Source organism: Mixophyes fleayi, chromosome 7 (genome assembly GCF_038048845.1).
Source record: "Mixophyes fleayi isolate aMixFle1 chromosome 7, aMixFle1.hap1, whole genome shotgun sequence".
NCBI classification, from domain to species: domain Eukaryota; kingdom Metazoa; phylum Chordata; class Amphibia; order Anura; family Limnodynastidae; genus Mixophyes; species Mixophyes fleayi.
The window spans coordinates 116,957,809-116,977,970 of record NC_134408.1 but is presented as its reverse complement, the minus strand read 5'-3'; the positions used below and the strand labels follow the sequence as shown (position 1 = coordinate 116,977,970).

At 37.3% G+C, this 20,162-nt stretch overlaps 1 protein-coding gene across 1 annotated transcript in view; it reads right to left on the bottom strand.

The window, feature by feature from the left end:
* Nucleotides 1–1,533: 1,533 nt before the first annotated feature.
* The window catches only part of FRZB (frizzled related protein), a 30,194-nt gene continuing 11,565 nt past the window's right edge, over nt 1,534–20,162 (bottom strand). The window contains exons 3-6 of the mRNA XM_075180490.1: nt 14,248–14,313; nt 10,597–10,801; nt 9,743–9,806; nt 1,534–6,293 (exon numbers count right to left, since the gene is read on the bottom strand). Coding sequence (XP_075036591.1) covers nt 6,198–6,293; nt 9,743–9,806; nt 10,597–10,801; nt 14,248–14,313 — 431 coding nt within the window. The 3' untranslated portion in view covers nt 1,534–6,197. The remainder of the gene's footprint in view (nt 6,294–9,742; nt 9,807–10,596; nt 10,802–14,247; nt 14,314–20,162) is intronic.

Below are 20,162 nucleotides of genomic sequence, written 5' to 3'. Positions count from 1 at the left end.
TACACAAGATGTGCTAAAATGTTCTCAAAGGGAAAGCATCGCATATTGTTGTCAAAACTGTTTTCTTCCTTAAGCCAATTTGTGTGTAAAAATTATACAAATGTTTCTGTATCTTGATTAATATTTTTTGTTATTTCTATTGTAAGAAAGCTCAGCATACAAATAAGCTTTGAGAAGGATCATCTAATTTTCAGAGATAATTTGAATTATAAAGGGACTGAACCATACAGTATTTTAGGAAAACTATGATTTATGGGACATTTTTTGATTATACAAACAGACGTGTGGTGTGTAAAGTGTAGCCACAATCTACACACAGTGGAGGCAACTATATTGTGAGCTGAACCAGTATTAATTAGAATGCAATCAGGCAACTCACTAGGAACTAGTAAAATTACTGAGGAATAAGGCACATTAACAATCAGTATTAATAGGAAGCTAATTGAAAAGTTGTTAGTGATGTCATCATTTCTTAGTCAATTGATAGACTGCATTCTTTTCAATATTGGTTCAGCTCACAAAATGTCTGCCTCCAATGTGCCCACACGACGTCTACACATTAAAGGTTATTTAAAGGTCATATCGTTTAAGGTGTAGGTAGGGTATATCTTGTGAAATGAAAACCCACTTGGCATATGAATTTGCAGAAAATGCAAAGATACTGAGCCTGATTCATTACGAAAAGTAGAAAAAAGGAGTAAGGTTTATGCTGGACTAAACCATGATACAATGCAAGAGGTGCATATTACTTTAGTATTTTGCATATAAGTTAAATACTGGCTGTTTTTTCATGTAGCACAGAAATACTTGATAGCTTATTTTTTACACTGAAATTTAATTATTCTAGGACACGCCCTTCCCCAACTATAAATCTATACCCACATTATAAGTTTAGCTCCCCCTCCAATGCAACATGGTTTTGTCAAGGTGCAAAGTTACTTTTTTTTTTTTGCTTTACCTTAATGAATCAGGCCCACTGTGCATAGTTTTGTGCACAACTGCACTTATTTGTTCACTGTGTGCCTAGAAGCAGGTCCCACAATTGCTCCTAGATGGTACTAAGGTTGTCCCATTGAAAGTAATGTCAGACACCTTTTCACCGGTATATGCAAAAATCAGAATATACAGGATGTTTGTGCCTCACAAAAGACTCTGCAACCACTTGCTAAACCAGGAATTCCTTACTGTCCCTTGATGTTTTAGTCCAGGCAAAACATCATTTTGTTTTCACATTTTCAGCAGAATCAAGAGCAGCACTTTAGCTTGTCTGCATTCAGCAAGTAACATCTTCACCCATCCAGCTCGCACCACTAGAAGGAAAACTGGGATAATTTGCTCCAGTGTGCTGTTGCCACTCTCTTGGTATCCTAAATTATCTGCTTACATATTTGTATATACCTTTTCTATGTTTTTATTGAATTCCAACTTGTATTGCAGCATCTAATATCTAACATAAGAACACATTGTACCTTTTGATTTATAACAGATACAATGCACACAAAATCCATCTAGATCAAAAGTTACTTTGACACATTAAGCAACAAGTAGAATTGTTTATTCAACATACTTGGCTGGATTTACAAGACTTGTGAATACAGATGTGGAAAAACACTGCAAAACCACTGTGATAAAGTGCAGAGTTCTATGGCGGAGAAGAGCTCTAATTGATCCAGAATCTCAACAAGACTAGCACAACCCATTATCACATGGCAAATATGTTGGAAGCTCTACGTGAGTGAAAAAAATGCTTATGGAGTTTGAAATCCCAATCTCTTAATGCATAAACACATGCACTGCTTGCAAGTAGAAAATTCAGGGATATGCATATATTCTTAAAATGAAGCCAGTTGACCTAGCTGAAGATTAGTGCCAGAGTCTACTTGACAAGGTCACATATTTAACTTTCAACTTGAAGTCTAAGGGGTAAATGTATAAAACCTTCTAAAAGGGAAAGTGGAGGTGTTGCCCATAGCAACCAGATTCTAGCTATCATTTGTACTAGATAAATGATATCTGGAAACTGAAAGGTTGCTATGGGCAACACCTCCACTTTTCCTTTTTAGAAGGTTTTATAAATTTACCAAAAGAGTTTAAAATACCATTTATAACAAAGGCACTTTATTTAATGTCTTTATTGCTACCTGTGAAAAGCAACTGCAATTTTTCTGCAATCTAAGTTAAAAGAAACATATAGGTTATACACAAAGAGCACTAGTGCGCCTCAATGGTTCACCGGACGCTCATTAGGGTGCGCGCTTCCACTTGCACCTGGTAGTGGCTACTGCAAACTAAAAGTGTGGAAAAAAAACCATCAGAAGGAGGTGCACAACCTCTTACACTTTTAGTTTCACCCCTTTCAATTAAATCAACTTTTCAGTTTTTCTTCTTGGTTTATTATCTTAAACAAATCATAAGGTTTTTATTACATTGTGTTCCTACTTCCCCGCTAAAGGTTGATGGAGATCGCGTCTCATCCTGTACTTGTAATAGGGGCAGGCAGCTTGATGTGCGCGGGGCAGGCAGTCAAGGCATACTGTGCAAAATGACAGTATTTTGCAGTGAGACTTGGGTCCTTTTTAAAAATAACATTAACAGTATTCTTTTGTATTTGTTGTACTTATAACTTTGTACTAAAATATAGATATATTGAAATTTTGGGGTTTAGACAATACATAGTCCAAATAATTGCCAGATTTTAGTCAAATTTGGTTATAAAATTGGATGGTCAAGTGACCCTATCACTTGGGGCCCAGCTATGTAGTCAACTGATGACTGCCAACACTGGCAATACATATTCAGCATCAAAATGAATCCCAGTAAACATTAGATATATAACTATAACTTTGAATTGTAAATCTTAATCACTGTGCACTGCCAATAATTTTGTGTCTACACACACACAAATTTACAGCCAATGTTGCTGTATATATATATATATATATATATGTGTGTGTGTGTGTATAGTTCCAAAATAAATAAGTAACAGGAATGAATTGTACCCTGCTAACTAAAATGAAGGTATCACTAGTGACTGTTCCTTGGTATTGGCAACAACTGAATTTATTAAGAAAAGTTTTAGTATTTTTTTTAAAGAATAAGCAATATTCCTATTTTGACATATTAAAGTAATATGAACAATTTAGAATTGTTATTAATGATATGTACTACATTCTATTATCTGCTCACAAGGCAGACACACATACCTGCCCTTATTCAATAGATCTGTTTTAACATTTTAAAAAAGTAGCAAATATTTAAAGTAAAATCACAAGTATACATCTATAAAGTAATGTGCATGCATTTTCGACCATCACTTCTGTTCCTCCAAATAAGAGCACCTTAAGTAATGTAAAATGTAGAGTATTTAAAGGGTTCCACTTCCTACGGGTTACATGTGATTTCTATGCAGCTGTACATAAAGTTTGCAAATACAAAATTAGAAATCATGTATACTTTAGAGTTGTTGATTCAATACCAAGTGAAACTGACCATGGCAACCACTCATTGAAAAAGACATTTTTTGTTACTATTATTGCTACACTCTTTTTGTAACTTAATAAAGATCCCTTATTCAGGGTTAAAAAAAACTGTTCTAAAACGTCTAGTTGTTTCAATGCTGTGTGACCTCATCCGTCATTGAGCATCGTGACATTGATTTCACACAAATATGCCTTCCAGGTATGGTAGCAATTAGATACCATTATCGTTCAATGATACATATAAAAAAAAGCTACCTGTATAAAGCGATTTAAAAGAAAGTAAGCAGGGTTTCTGAAGTGTGTAGACATGGGGGTAAATTTATCAAGCTGTGGGTTTGAAAAATTGGAGATGTTGCCTAAAGCAACCAATCAGATTCTATTTATCATTTATCTAGTACATTGTATGAAATGACAGCTAGAATCTGATTGGTTGCTATAGGCAACATCTCCACTTTTTCAAGCATGCAGCTTAATAAATTTACCCCCTGGACTTATTTGTTAGAATATGTCTCTATACGGATTTGACTTTTAAGAACATTTTTTTTATGGCAACAATTGTGGTGGATGTCAGGGGTACTTCAAGCAGATTAAATGGATACTTAATGCTCTCTCAAATGCAACTCAAAAATGTTTTCTCTGTTTCTAAGGAATACAATACACCCAGAACAAAGAAGAGAGGATAACAATGAAACATTTACAGACATAAGGGTGTACTTGCAAACGTTTGTAAATGGAAGGAGTTATTGGTAAGGAAAAAAAAACTGAAGTCCTCAGTTACAACGATATTTCAAGAACTTTTACATGCAGTATATGTTTGTGAATGTTATACAAGGTATTTTCATAATGAATCAGCTTGTATTTTATGTTTAGTAGTTATTTTTTATTTTTTGTTCTACAATTATTTTTTCCTGACTCATTTTAAGTCGCTAGATATTTATAATAGTTGAAAGGAAGAAATTCTCAAAATGAATTAGACATTGTAATTAAAATAGTGTTCCTGGTATCTCATATTTACTACAGATTTATTTCTGCATTGCTGCAAGACAATTGGTCGTAAGAAGAGCCCATCGCCTACACACAGTGGAAGCAGTCATTTTGTGGGCTGATCCAATAATCGGCATATCGATCCACTAGGAAGTAGTGCCTTGGTGATATCATGAGTTCCTAGTGTCTGCATTCCCAGTGGTGCATTCTCTTGATTACTGCTTCACTCCACAAAATGGCTGCTGTCGCTGTGCTTGGGTGCCAAGTACACTTTATTTCAGCATAAACAGTTGTCTACATACAATGATAACTAAAAAAATGTATTATAATACAAACTTATCCCAACAATAATGTGTATACTGTATACTCATGACAGGGATTTATTGTATAGGGTTATCTCTCATTTTAATGCAAAGTACCAGTTCAAATCGAATAGTCTAGTTTTCTCTCACCATTTTTATATATGACTCTGTCATAACACTTGGAATTGGTTTATTTTTAAAACATTTCTTTCTGATTTAAAATGGACAACCTGACAACCATGGTGCACATGATAAGTTAGATAGAATAAGAAATAATGTTACCTATTTAAAACAAAACTTACTGCTAAGTTTATGTGAAAGGGGAATTCGAGCATCGTCTTTTTCCCTCAGGACTAGAAAAAAGGCGGGAACCTCATTTTTGTAACACCCTTTTCTTTACATAGGTAACAAACTCACACCATGAAAAATGTCCTATCAGTATTAAATAAACCTTTTATATAATGCAAAAACAAAAAAATAGCAACTAAAATATTTCCCACATTTTTAATTATACCAGTATATGTTATCTCTTTAATCATATTGCTGCCATTGCTTTGTTTTTGTCATTTACACTGCATGGATACCCCTGACTGAATTATTTACTACATTCAGCTTGGAGGCTCAGCATTAGTGAAGCATAGCGGGCTGCAGAGGGCCCTTGTGAGTGGATATGTGTTGCACTTGATTGGTTCACATTTAGTCATGTGATTCCCTCTGGCTAGGTTGACCTCGCTGCTGCAGAACCTTAGTGTAAATCAAGATAAACAATGCTAGTCAGCTGGGGGTATCCATCCCCTTTAAGGGTACTTATTTCAGCTTTAACTTTCTCCCTTGCTACATTGCCCTGCACAATATTCACTGAAAGGTAAACACAGCCTCACCGAAACTGTCACATTCTAAAAATGTTTGCATTCATGGTCCATTCAGCATTTGTAAAAACTGCTGTTAGTTAAACCGTTGTGATCACTAGAACATTATTTCGACAAATGGTGAAGCCATCCTTTCTAGTAAATGTAGTGTACAGAAGGATGTTACATTGTCAGTATGTGCTCTAAGGTAAACAAGTCCTCTACCTTCAAGGTTAGTAGATGAGAAACATATTGAACATTAATTATCTTACAGCTTCTCATCCACTGGGCTGCAAATATCTTAAAAATAAAGACAATTGTGATATCATTAGAAGTGGAATAAAACTATTGCTTAGAAATCCGTGCAAATATAAAAGAGAGGGGAAAAAACTACAATCAACTACAATTTCTTGTAGTAAACAATAGGTTATAACGTGCAATAGTGCAATTTCTTCTTTGCTGCTCCAACAATGCAAATCTTTGTATAAAAGTCCACCAAGTTTTATATATATATATATATATATATATATATATATATATATATATATATATATATATATGTATGTATATATCATCCAATTAGTCTAGCTGTGCATTTGTCTTGAGTTGCTGTTTTTATTGGCATTCTGTGCTGCAGTAGATTTGGTTTTTCGAGGACGCCGAAGTTTCTGATCCCAACGCTGTAAAAAGGAAAAGAAAAAACTGTAAGTTCATAAAATAGTTGGATCATTATACAATAATACGAGACATTAGTATTTGTGTGATATGGTTTAATGGCCTGTACAAATGAATTAGTGTTTATTGTCATGAACTGCTCACCAGTTCACACAGTGGGCATGTTCGGGGGTATGTCCGTTAGTGCAGCGTATCTTGTGTGTAATTGGTCAGCACATACTCAGAAACGCACCATATGACAATGAACTAATTTGCATGCAATACATGTCTGAACACAAATGACACTTACAACAGCCTACGACTTGAGGGGCGGAAAGAGGGAGTGGAGGGCAGATGCAAACTAATCAATGTACAGTAAGGGCGTGCCGAGGGTGTTCCGACACAGATGCGGCCAATTCAAGACTGTGTTTCTCGTAAGTATGCTGGGTTTTTAGCTGTATCATTTGCACCAATTACAGAGCAGGTGTAAGTGCCGACTGATAGTGAATGCTGCCATGGCATAGACTTTGTTTTAAAAACTACCCACACACATGGATTGGTGTGGTTTAGCAGAGGGGTGGGGCCTAATGACGGGATTTGTGTGGCCACGCTCCCAGGACGCAACAAGGAGATCTCCCCTTCCGGACGGGAGATCTCCAAAGTAGGAAAGTATGGTTAAACATGAGGAGAAAGGGTATTGTTTCATTAAGCATAGAACAAAACAAAACTATATATATATATATATATATATATGGTAAATATTTTTTTATTGCCATGATAATTGTTTGCTACATCAACAGATTACAATTGCTAAACCAGTCAGAATTGCTGTATTTTGGGTCACCAGTGCACAAGGGGATTTACTGCTTAATACACAGAAGTTTTTTTAATACCAACACTAACCACACCCACAAAAAAGGGGGAGTCACAACAAATTTGAGGCATGATTATGATATATAGGGGCATGTCACGTACCACAAGGGAGTATCTAGCACATTTGAGGCACTTTGTCACAAGTGTTCCCTCTAAGCTGAACAATCTGAAAATTATAGAGTTAAACCTGTATCTTACTAGGAAACATCCTGCAGATTGTGAATGCAAACCTTTTGGGTGGAGCCCTCATTAGAGTGACCTTTTAACTCTTTCCTTTCCACATTGCTCAACTTAGAGCAGGCCTGTCCATCCTGCGGCCCTCCAGATGTTGTAAAACTACAAGTCCCAGCATGCCCTTCCAGCTATCAACTGGTTGTCTACCTGCAAAGCATGCTGGGACTTGTAGTTTCACAACATCTGGAGGGCCGCAGGTTGGACAGGCCTGGCTTAGAGGGAACACCCCAAACGCTCTCTCCTAAAAACATCCTTGCATTGCTGCGTGCACCAGTGACAGGTGTGCGCGGCACCTTCTAACCATGGTGAGTGGCAAACAGTCTCAACAGTCAGAACAAAAAGCCTCACTGTCTGAAACCGGGACTGTCCAGCCTGAATCGGGACAGTTGGGAGGTGTATTTGCATCTCAGTGACACTGTGAAATGAGCTGACCTCTATGTATAGCGAAAAAAACTGTATAATGGTATCCATGACACCTTAGTTAGAGGACACCATAATGTTATTTTCTGTTTACTGTCTACTCTACTACCTTTAATTTTACACATATTTTAGGTCTGCTTTTAGACAGAGTTTTCCTGCTCTGTATTTCATTGGAATACTTTACTAAAAATAATTACACATGTACGTTGAATATGGTCGGCAATGCTGTTTTTTCTTTGTACAAAGTGTAAAAATAAAGAGATTTAAAATAAATAAATAATTACACTACCCAAAATGATTGAGTTTCAGTTCTCATGTAGTGGATATAAGGACATATATTGTATACATAGACTATACACACTTTTTCTGTATCCTGCTTGCCATTTGTCTCAAAATATGCTTACTTTTACACATTTTTATCCTGCCTTCACTAGCAATTCCTCTACATGTAATGCAAAGAAGTGGGAGCTGTCAGATTCAGCAGACATTCTAATAAACACTAATAAAAACCCTTCCCTTGTCCTGTTTACGTAGAGATTATTTTGCATTTCTTGCATTATGACACTCCAATTTGTCCATTATTATGTATGTCTCTGCAGCGATTGGAGCTCATGTAGACCTGGACACATTTGTTCCCGAACGGAAGCGGGAAAAGACACGCGAGCATGAAAAAGCAATTGTTCTCATGACAAGATGAATCAAGCTGTACATCACTAGCATATGCATCAGGTTTATGTCAGGAGTAACTGTGCACTGTGTGTAAATGTCTGTATGGTAGTGTAGCGAACCTGCTGGAATAGTGTCGATATAGCATAGAGATGTCGCTAGACAGTGTTACTAGTAAATGCGAAAGTTGCATTACCTGACGTGTACACAATATAATAATGTAGCGAAGTGTACGCAGGAGAGAATAGTGTCTTGACAGTTATTAGTAAATGTAAAAGTCACAGTTACCATATAAAATATAAATTAAATACAAACTAAATAAAATGTACCCCTTTAAAAATCAAATGGGAATCTTCTGTTAAAGTCCAAATAGAAATATCAATAAAGTATTGCGAACAGACAGCTGTAACATCATATAATATAGCAGCCACACCAATGAATTAAATGCTATCAGCTAGCAGGGTCAGTCCGCCATCAGCCAATCAGAAGTGGCGAGCTAGAGCTGCTGATCTCCATCATTATTGCGTCTTGTTGCAGCAGCCCTACAGCAATCCCAATAAATATCCCTGACAGCTGTATACACGTCCGCGTCCAGGTCTACATTAGTCACAATTAATTTATTATGCCCTCACTATACTAATCCTACATTTGTCTGCCCCTTTCCTACCCGTTCTACCTCCCTCTGCTGAGTCTTCGGCTTCGGCTAACACAACTACCTTCCACTCATTGTAAGGAGTTGCAAGTATGAGATACAACAAAACCTGCATATGTATGGGGCAGCACGGTGTCTAAGTGGTTAGCACTTCTGCCTTACAGTACTGGGGTCACGAGTTCAATTCCCGACCATGGCCTTAACTGTAAGGAGTTTGTATGCTCTCCCTGTGTTTGCGTGTGTTTCCTCCGGGTGCTCTGGTTTCCTCCCACACTCTAAAAACAACCTGGTAGGTTAATTGGCTGCTAACAAAATTGACCCTAGTCTGTGTGTCTGTCTGTCTGTGTGTGTGTTTGTGAGTGACTGTTAGGGAATTTAGACTATAAGCCCCAATGGGACAGGGACTGATGTGAATGAGTTCTCTGTACAGCGCTTTGGAATTAGTGGCGCTATATAAATAAATAAATGGTGATGATGCATACACATTTTTGGTGCACATGTGCAGACTGGAAATACATATTTTATGTACAAAAAATAGAGATGACTCCAATTCCCCAATGTGTTATAGTAATAAATAACTTCTAATACTCTCAACGCTGCTAAATCCCCAGCCTTTGCTTGTGGCCTTACCTTAACTTTTTTTGCAAGACGATCCCTCCATTTTTCAGCAAGCGACCCTTCCACTAACAGAAGTCTGTGTTGAAAGCCAGAATTGTAGAATATGTTTAAAATGCTTAATTACACTGTTAAATAGCACAGTAAAAACAGTAATCACAGGTTTCTGTCTAAGAAGTGTACTCATAGCACTGCATTGAGAATCTGCTAATTTGTTTAGTATTAAGCTAATAGCAGCAAATAAATACAGGGTGGTCCAAAAGTGTGGAAACAACCTTTTATAAAGGGAAATGAGTAAGGAAATATTAATCCAGTGTCAACACATATGATCTGGGTGTGGTGGAAAACTTTTCTGGGCATATGGGTATGTGGCCAGTATGGCAGCCATCTTGAAGTTGGCCATCTTGGATGCAACTCTAAATTTTTTAAAAAATGAAAAGGGTGTTTCCACACTTATGCACCACCCTGTATATTTCTTTATGTCTGCTATAAGTACATTTACATATGGAGTAAAATTAGTGCTCATACCCTTTTGTGCTTTTTACATGCATTTTACCCACGTATTTAGTGCTAATAAAATGCATGTAAACGGATGTGACACTAAAAACAATTATTTCTAGTGTCACTGTACCCATTAACATTTTTACTATTGTCGAGTGGCGTTCTGCATGCGTTTCTCCCTCTATTAATTGTATTTACCACTGTAATAGTATTCCTCCTAAAACGGAGGGGTTAGTAGGGTCGGGAGAATCTTCCACAGCCTTTGTTTCAAATAATTGTGTTCCATCTCTATAGATGGCTCATCAGTGTACAAACTAATGTAAATGAATTAGCTTTACTAAATCCTCCTGGTCTAAGAGTCTTTGTACCTGGTGCGCTCTTTATCTTCATATCCCATAATGATATATTCCTCATTGACCACCAGCTGTGGGCACAGACAGCCAGAGTTTGTGTACAGAGTGACTGTATCTTTGGGAATGTTCACAAGGGAAGACTTGAGAATCTCCTTTACTTCTACAACTACAGTTGCATCATGGCATTTCACCTTCACCTCTTTCACTTTTGCTCGAATAACTAAAGTTGAAGAAAGATAAAACATTAGATGAGTAATGAATAGACCTGTGAATCATAAATGATAAATTCAAACTCTGAAATTCTACTAATGATGTATTTATTATTAATCGATTTGGGGCAGAGCGATGTAATTCTCTTTTCAAAAAATTTCAATGTTCTTAATCTGAATTCATTCCAATTAAAATAATACTAAAACATCCCAAAAATGTTGTTATGTTGTAAACTGTAATGCTTTACTTTTCATTAAATGTCCAGTCTGACATGTTTCATAGTTATATTAACGAAGAAAGTCAAAGTTGCTGCTCTTCTAAATCACTAGGGTCGTTTACAAATAGACAGTGCTGCACTATTAAGTGCAAAGCAAATAAATCCTCAATTTTACAGAGTTCTGACATCATGTAAATACTTTTGCAGGTGTGGAGCTGGAGGGTATTGCCACCGCAAAAAGATTTGCTTTGGAGGATGGGGTCTTTTGCAAAGTAGCTATTTTTTTCTATATTAGACGATGGGCTTGTGCATAACTATATAGTCACTATATAGATGGGGTGTGCATAACTATATAGTCACTATATAGATGGGGTGTGCATAACTATATAGTCACTATATAGATGGGGTGTGCATAACTATATAGTCACTATATAGATGGGGTGTGCATAACTATATAGTCACTATATAGATTCGGTGTGCATAACTATATAGTGACTATATAGATGGGGTGTGCATAACTTTATACTCACTATATAGATGGGGTGTGCATAACTATATAGTCACTATATAGATGGGGTGTGCATAACTATATAGTCACTATATAGATGGGGTGTGCATAACTATATAGTCACTATATAGATGGGGTGTGCATAACTATATAGTCACTATATAGATGGGGTGTGCATAACTATATAGTCACTATATAGATGGGGTGTGCATAACTATATAGTCACTATATAGATGGGGTGTGCATAACTATATAGTCACTATATAGATGGGGTGTGCATAACTATATAGTCACTATATAGATAGGGTGTGTATAACTATATAGTCACTATATAGATGGGGTGTGCATAACTATATAGTCACTATATAGATGGGGTGTGCATAACTATATAGTCACTATATAGATGGGGTGTGCATAACTATATAGTTATATATAGATGGGGTGTGCATAACTATATAGTCACTATATAGATGGGGTGTGCATAACTATATAGTCACTATATAGATGGGGTGTGCATAACTATACAGTCACTATATAGATGGGGTGTGCATAACTATACAGTCACTATATAGATGGGGTGTGCATAACTATATAGTCACTATATAGATGGGGTGTGCATAACTATATAGTGACTATATAGTGACTATATAGATGGGGTGTGCATAACTATATAGTCACTATATAGATGGGGTGTGCATAACTATATAGTCACTATATAGATGGGGTGTGCATAACTATATACTCACTATATAGATGGGGTGTGCATAAATATATAGTCACTATATAGATGGGGTGTGCATAACTATACAGTCACTATATAGATGGGGTGTGCATAACTATATAGTCACTATATAGATGGGGTGTGCATAACTATATAGTGACTATATAGTGACTATATAGATGGGGTGTGCATAACTATATAGTCACTATATAGATGGGGTGTGCATAACTATATAGTCACTATATAGATGGGGTGTGCATAACTATATAGTCACTATATAGATGGGGTGTGCATAACTATACAGTCACTATATAGATGGGGTGTGCATAACTATATAGTCACTATATAGATGGGGTGTGCATAACTATATAGTGACTATATAGATGGGGTGTGCATAACTATATAGTCACTATATAGATGGGGTGTGCATAACTATATAGTTATATATAGATGGGGTGTGCATAACTATATAGTCACTATATAGATGGGGTGTGCATAACTATATAGTTATATATAGATGGGGTGTGCATAACTATATAGTCACTATATAGATGGGGTGTGCATAACTATATAGTCACTATATAGATGGGGTGTGCATAACTATATAGTCACTATATAGATGGGGTGTGCATAACTATATAGTCACTATATAGATGGGGTGTGCATAACTATATAGTCACTATATAGATGGGGTGTGCATAACTATATAGTCACAATCAAAATGTGAGACTTAATTTGTCAAATAGATTGTACCTCTGTCTGCATATATTACCCAGTATTATTTTATTACTGTTTGTTCCTAATTGCTGGCGCTATATAAATAAATGTTGATGATGCTGTTGATGGTTTTGATGATTTGTGCCAGACAAGGGCAAGCACAGGGTTGTGACAGTGGGATTCCATTTTTTATTCACCAAAATATTCATATCTTATGTATCTAGATATATATTCTAAACACAGTGGGCCTAATTCATTAAAGAAAGTAAGGCAAAAAAGGAGTAAATGTTCTCCTGGATAAAACCATGTTACAATGCAAGGGGTGCAAATTAGTTTATTATTTTGCCCATAAGATAAATACTGGCTGTCTTTTCATCTAGCACACACATACTTGATAGCTTTATTTCTACACTGAAATTTAAAGTTGATCTAGGACATTCCCTACCACAACTATAATTCTGTTCCCACATTTTAAATTTACCTGTCCCTCCAATGCAATGTGGCTTTGCTAAGGTGCAAAGTTACTCATTTTTTTTGCTTCACTTTCCTTATTGAATCAGGTCCAGTGTATATAGTAAACATTCTACAGTACTCAGGAAAAGTCTACAAATTAAAATAACTTGCAAAAAGAAGTCAGTGCTAGTGTTTGTGAACTACTAGAGAAAGCCGTTTACAGCATTTGTCCTTACTATTGTATTCTTAATGTAAGGGGGAGGATTATATCCACCTGTAATGCCCCCTGCACTTGCCTATGCAGAAATTTAAATGAGCTACAAAGGCTGAAGCCAGGGCAAATTTGAAGGGTGGAACAAATCGGTATTGTTGGTCCCCCCTCACCTTCGTGGTCACCACACCACCTGCACCGAATATTGTTATGCCCCCGACTTACACACTTCAAAACTTAGAACATCCCAGGCAAGCAGAAGTTAATTTAAACAGTCATTGCTAGTAAAGATTTCAACACAATGCTTTCAGACCCAGTGATATACTGTACAGTATAGCTACGCAAGCTTGTCAGGAGCAATTTATTACTTTCCTAATATAGATAAGTAGCTCAAATTGTTAACAAGCATTGCATAGCACGTGTCACTTTTTTAGTATGAAATACAGCATACAAAGAATTACATTCTAACAACTTGTAGTGGGATTCATGGTCTACGTTCCCATCCCATTGTATTTCCATTACAATACTTAGTAAGTTAGATGGCAAAATGATAACAACTACTAACTTGTAACTTGTAAAAATATAATCAGCCCTGGACAAAAGACACAAATCAATGTTTTCCCACTCACCGTAGTTGTAATTATTCTTGAGATAGGTCTTCTGTGATGCTTTCATGGGCTTACATTTGCAATGGTCTATAAAAACAGACACAAATAGCATTACTATTTAAAGGACATGGAAGCAGAGACTACAAAGATAATAAGACATGATCAATATCACTATTTAATTTTTAACCTATCTAAAACCAATCATCCTAACCAATCCCTTTGCTGGAAAACTGACATTGGGACGTCATAGATGTTATTAAGTGAATGTTATTTACTAAAAAAACAAAAACAAATGTGAAGTCAGTAATCAATAACAACAAATCGGCAATCAGCTTTCATCAAGGTAATGCAGGCTAGACAATGAAAGCAATTGTCTGATTGGTTGCCGTTGCCATATGCCCTGTGTTGGTAACTAACCCACAGTGTTGCTATAAAGTATACTATTTAATATCTTATGGTGATGTGATCATTTCTAGCTCATATTATATACAATATCTTCTAGATATGTATTTAAGCCAGTTTGCATCCCCAATAGAGATTTTTCTTAGATGGCATTAACACCATACTTGCCAACTCTCCCGGAATGTCCAGGAGACTCCTGAATTCCAGGTAGGTCTCCTGGACTCCGAGGAGAGCAGGCAATTCTCCCGTAAGCTGCCTGTATGGAACCTAAATGATGCGCTTTGCGGTGAATCGAGTTATTTAAGCCCCGCTCCCGCAACAACATGTCGATTTTTGTCACAGGGGCGGGGCCAAAATGAAGTGATTTACCAAGTCCTGCCCCCACCTGCCCTCCCACCACAAACCCCCTTCGGGATCTCCCGGAGGGCAACAATATTAAGTCGGCAACTAAGGTTCAGACACTTCAATTGGTATAAATGGGAAATTATAACTTTATTTACAGTACAATAAAACACAAGTATTTTTGTTTTTATTTGCACTGTATTTCTAGTTATTTCTTATACCTGTAGAACATGATTATCAAACAAAATAGCTCTTTAAAATATAAAAAAACAATAAAACAAAAAAACAAATTAGAATTGTTTATTTTTTTTATCGTTTACAGGGATTGCTTAGTACATGTATGTACATTAGGGGGTACCAGAAACATATTTCTGCACATTAAAGGGTACCAGAAACATACCTTTACACTTTAAGTGGTACTTGCAATAAGGTAATGTTTTTTGTTATAAAGAGGTACATAACACCACTGCTATAAAAGCAGCAGCTCATTGAAATTCACTCAGTGGTTCCTGTGTCTATAGTATTGTATCTCTCCAGACAGTCTGCCAAAAGAAAATCACATTTTTTTTGCTCTACCAAACATTCCAGAGCAGCAACCCAGTTATCTGTTAAGCTGTATCTAATCAGGAAATTTGGGATTTGCAGCCCACTGTGCCTTGTATTTAGTTTCTAAACTAAAGTAAAGAAATGAAACATACTTGAAGTGTTTCTGCACCAAATATTGGTAACTATGGTAGAAAAATTTTCGCTCGCACCATTTTTCCTACAGAACCTCGTGGCTAATTGACCCTGTCCTATATAGTTAGCTGTATTTTAAAGCAATATTAATGTAGGTTATAAACTTGCAATGATTCATGCACAAACCTGCATATATACAAATATATTCTTCTGATAACGTGATTGAATGTGCCGGTTTATGCAGGAAAGTGTTTAGCACGTCAAGATGGCGAAAATTTTAAGGAGTGGGGAAGTGGATTTTATATTCTTTGATCAAAGGAACTGAGCAGATTACAGTGTTCCATGCTAAATGGGCTCCTGAAACACTCATGCAGGCAGTGTATGGATTAGCAAGTCATGGTGGCAACAACTACGGAGGGTACAATAGTCTGCATCTTCTGACGGGAGGAGCTGTGTGGATAATTGAGGATCTTACTGAAAATAGGCTAAGCTCACTTGTGCCCTACTTAAAGCCTCCATATGCAGATATGCGCCCAGATTGCAGATGGCAAGATGAGATAATTAAATGATCTTAAAGGAGTGAAGAGCACACATTTATTGGGACGTTCCTGTTTAGTGCAAACTCACAGCCTCCTCAATACCCTCTATCCCTCCCTACCCCCCAGCTGAGTTTTACATTCTGGATGAGACATAAGCCTATATTTTCCAGTGAATGCATTTTACAGCTTCTAGAAGAACTTTATATAGGAAAGAGCATTTCTATGTGCATTTTGCCCAGTGCAGTAAAAAAAATTCAAATGTACATTAGTGAGACATGCAATAAAGAGAGTCCGGGGGGTAAATGTATCAAGCTGAGAGTTTTCCGGCAGGTTTGAAAAGTGGAGATGTTGCCTATAGCAACCAATTAGATTCTAGGCATCATTTTGTAGAATGTACTAAATAAATCGTAGCTAGAATCTGATTGGTTTTTCAAACTCGCCGGAAAACTCTCAGCTTGATACATTTACCCCCTGATGTTTAATGATTTATTTCAGGAATAAATGAGGCTCAACCAAGCAGTACTTGGTAGGAAATGAGAAAAAAAAAAAGTTTCAATTAATGAAGGGTAGGTTTGATAGTGATTCTAGGTTGGACTTTAAAACAAAATTTTTACTCTTTCTTGCTGGTGAACCCAAATTAGCAGGGCTATTATTATTTGGCATCTAAATGGAAATATGAGGTGTATTCTATGTCTGGAGCATACCTTTTTTTCTTTCAAGATAATAGAAGTTCTAAATGTGCCCTTGGTCTAATAATAGATACTGTCACATACAATACTCACCTGAGCCAGTGTGACAAAGGATTAATCATGGCACAACCACCTGGTCTGTATAAAAAATGATTAAAATCGCCCTTTAGTTATAACTCACATTCACTATTAATTGTCCAATACTGCCACCATCAATATTTGATACTAAAAATAACACCAAGCAGAAGTCCTTCGTTCTCCCTGTCTTATAAGCCACTACAATCATAACTTAACTTAAGCAGAATTGTCCTAAACCAAATATTCCTCTATAATATAGTTATGTAGCATTTCCGATAACCAAGCTATCTAGCACATGAATCCCTTAATAACACCAAGACAGAATGTTATTAGATGGAGTTTAATATGATGAAAAAATGTCACAATGCTATTAATTTCTAAAAAGAAATAATAAAATGATACACAGTAATATACAAATATGCAATTGAGTTTCTTTAAATAAAAAGGAGGTATTCAGAAACAGAAAAACTCACGGAATTGCACTTATCTATTGCTGGGGCAAGCTGAAATATGGAACCGATTCTCAATAGTAAAGCTGATCGCCAGGTAATGAAAATGTTTAATCACATACAGTGATCTTTTAAACATGTTGCCAACTTCACTTTGAGGTCAATAGAAGATATCTGTGCTATCTTAGATTTAAATAATATTATACCTCATACCTGAAATAATATTTATCTCAAACATTATAGAAACATAATACATTCAATCAACAGAGCAGACATTTACACACAAGCAACCTCTGTAGGACTGTGCAAGCAACCCTTGTAGTACAGGACACAAGCCACTTATTATATTATTGGTGGTAGATTATATTCATGTATGGAGAATATAATGCAGGAGGGTTTTTTTTGAGAATTGGTTAAGGTGGCACCCCCCCCCCCCCCCCTCCCAAGTGCTTTGAAAATGCTGCTGTGGCCCCCTGACTGAATAGCCTCAATTTATGCATAAAACAAAAATCTATTTGTCGTTTTAAATGTATGTTGTGGATTGACATTGTACAAAACCAATTCCACTTTTTTCTTTCAGTCTAGGCACTATCAACACCCAAGAGAAGAAAAAAGTATAGTAGTTATCATCTGGTGGTGCACAACTGAATATTTTTTTGGAAAACATATAAACTTTATTTATATTTATTTGTAACAACTTTTAGATTGTGTGCTCCATACATACTAACTGGTGGGTCAGCCCATACAGAAATATTTTACCCATTCCACAACACAGAAATAGAACACTGATACACGTAATCCAACTTTAGATATTAATCTGCAATGGTAGCATATTCCAATGTGGAAAATACCAACACTTACTGTCAAATATTGTCTGTTAAATGTTGGGCGCATTTATTATTATATTAATGTATTCAGGTAAGCAAAAAAATTGTAAATTACTGAGCGTGGAACGTCCATGGTCTGTCATGAAAGCTGTCCAGGTGAATACATGATGATATGCAATGTGACAAGGCAAGTGTTCCTTTTAAAAATGCCTATAGTTTGAAAGTAAAGCTCACTTCTTTTTAAACACCTTTTCTGCATCTACCTCAACCTCCTGTAGGATATAAGGATCAAGGCTTGAATACTCAACTTTAGAACTCTTATATAGTATGGGGGTGATTCAATTAGGAGCAGGGCCGCCGAGAGGGGGGGGGAGCGGGTACTAATTACCCGGGCCCGGCATGTCAGGGGGCCCGGCCCGGGCCCTTGCGCTGCTGATTTTTTTTAATTTTTTAATTTTTTTTTTGAAAACGTTTTTTTTCCTTTCCTTTTTTTTTTTTTTTTTTAGCGGGGGGGGTGGGGGGGGGGCTCGGTCGTTGGTGGGGGGAGCAGGCTAGTTTTAAAAAAAAAAAAAAAACATACTCACCTGATCGCGGAGCCGGCATCCCTCCTCTCTGCTGCTCTGTGCTCTATTCAGACTGTCTGAATGCTGGGTGTGATGTCATCATGTCATGCCCAGCATTCAGTCAGTCTGGAGCACAGAGCAGCAGAGAAGACCAAGAGAGGAGAAAAGGTAAGTGAAGGGAGGAAAACGAGGGGGGCACAGAGGGGTTAAAAAACGGGGGGGGGGGGGCAGCATGACAGAGGGGTTAAAAAATGAGGGGGAGCACAAAGGGGTTAAAAAACGGGGGGGCAGCATGACAGAGGGGTTAAAAAATGAGGGGGCACAAAGGGGTTAAAAAACGGGGGGGCAGCATGACAGAGGGGTTAAAAAATGAGGGGGAGCACAGAGGGGTTAAAAAATGGGAAAGCAGCATGTCAGAGGGGTTAAAAAATGAGTGGGGGCACAGAGGGGTTAAAAAATGGGAAAGCAGCATGTCAGAGGGGTTAAAAATTGAGGGGGGAGCACAGAGGGGTTAAAAAACGGGAAAGCAGCATGTCAAAGGGGTTAAAAACGGGGAAGCAGCATGTCAGAGGGGTTAAAAAATGAGGGGGAGCACAGAGGGGTTAAAAAATGGGAAAGCAGCATGTCAGAGGGGTTAAAAATTGAGGGGGGAGCACAGAGGGGTTAAAAAACGGGAAAGCAGCATGTCAGAGGGGTTAAAAAATGAGAGGGGCACAGATGGGTTAAAAAATGGGAAAGCAGCATGTCAGAGGGGTTAAAAAATGAGAGGGGCACAGATGGGTTAAAAAATGGGAAAGCAGCATGTCAGAGGGGTTAAAAATTGAGGGGGGAGCACAGAGGGGTTAAAAAATGGGAAAGCAGCATGACAGAGGGGGTGAAAAAATGAGAGGGGCACAGATGGGTTAAAAAACGGGGCAGTATGGCACAGTGGGGTTAATAAACAGGGGTCAGCATGGCACAGTGGGGTTAAAAAATGGTGGGCAGCATGACACAGTGGGGTTACAAAGGGGGGGGGGGGAGGCATGGCACAGTGGGATTGAAAAAGGGGGGGAGCAGCATAGTATAGTCTGATGAAGGGGAGCCAGATGAAGGGGGCAAAAACAGCATGGAGGGCACAGTGTGATCATAAGGCATGGCGATGATGAAGGGGCACATTATTGTAATATTGGAGCTGGAGGAAGGCCTAATTATTAATCGTGGGTGCTATTGATTTAACGCTGGGGCTGGCTGTAATTTTCTAAATGTAGCCATTTTTTTTTCAAAATAGGTCCTTCAACATTTCTGGATCCGGACAAGCCACAACTAAAGAAAGCAGCAGCCACAGGTGGAGAAAGTGAGAAGAACAGGTAGGAGAGAGCAGCACAGTGTG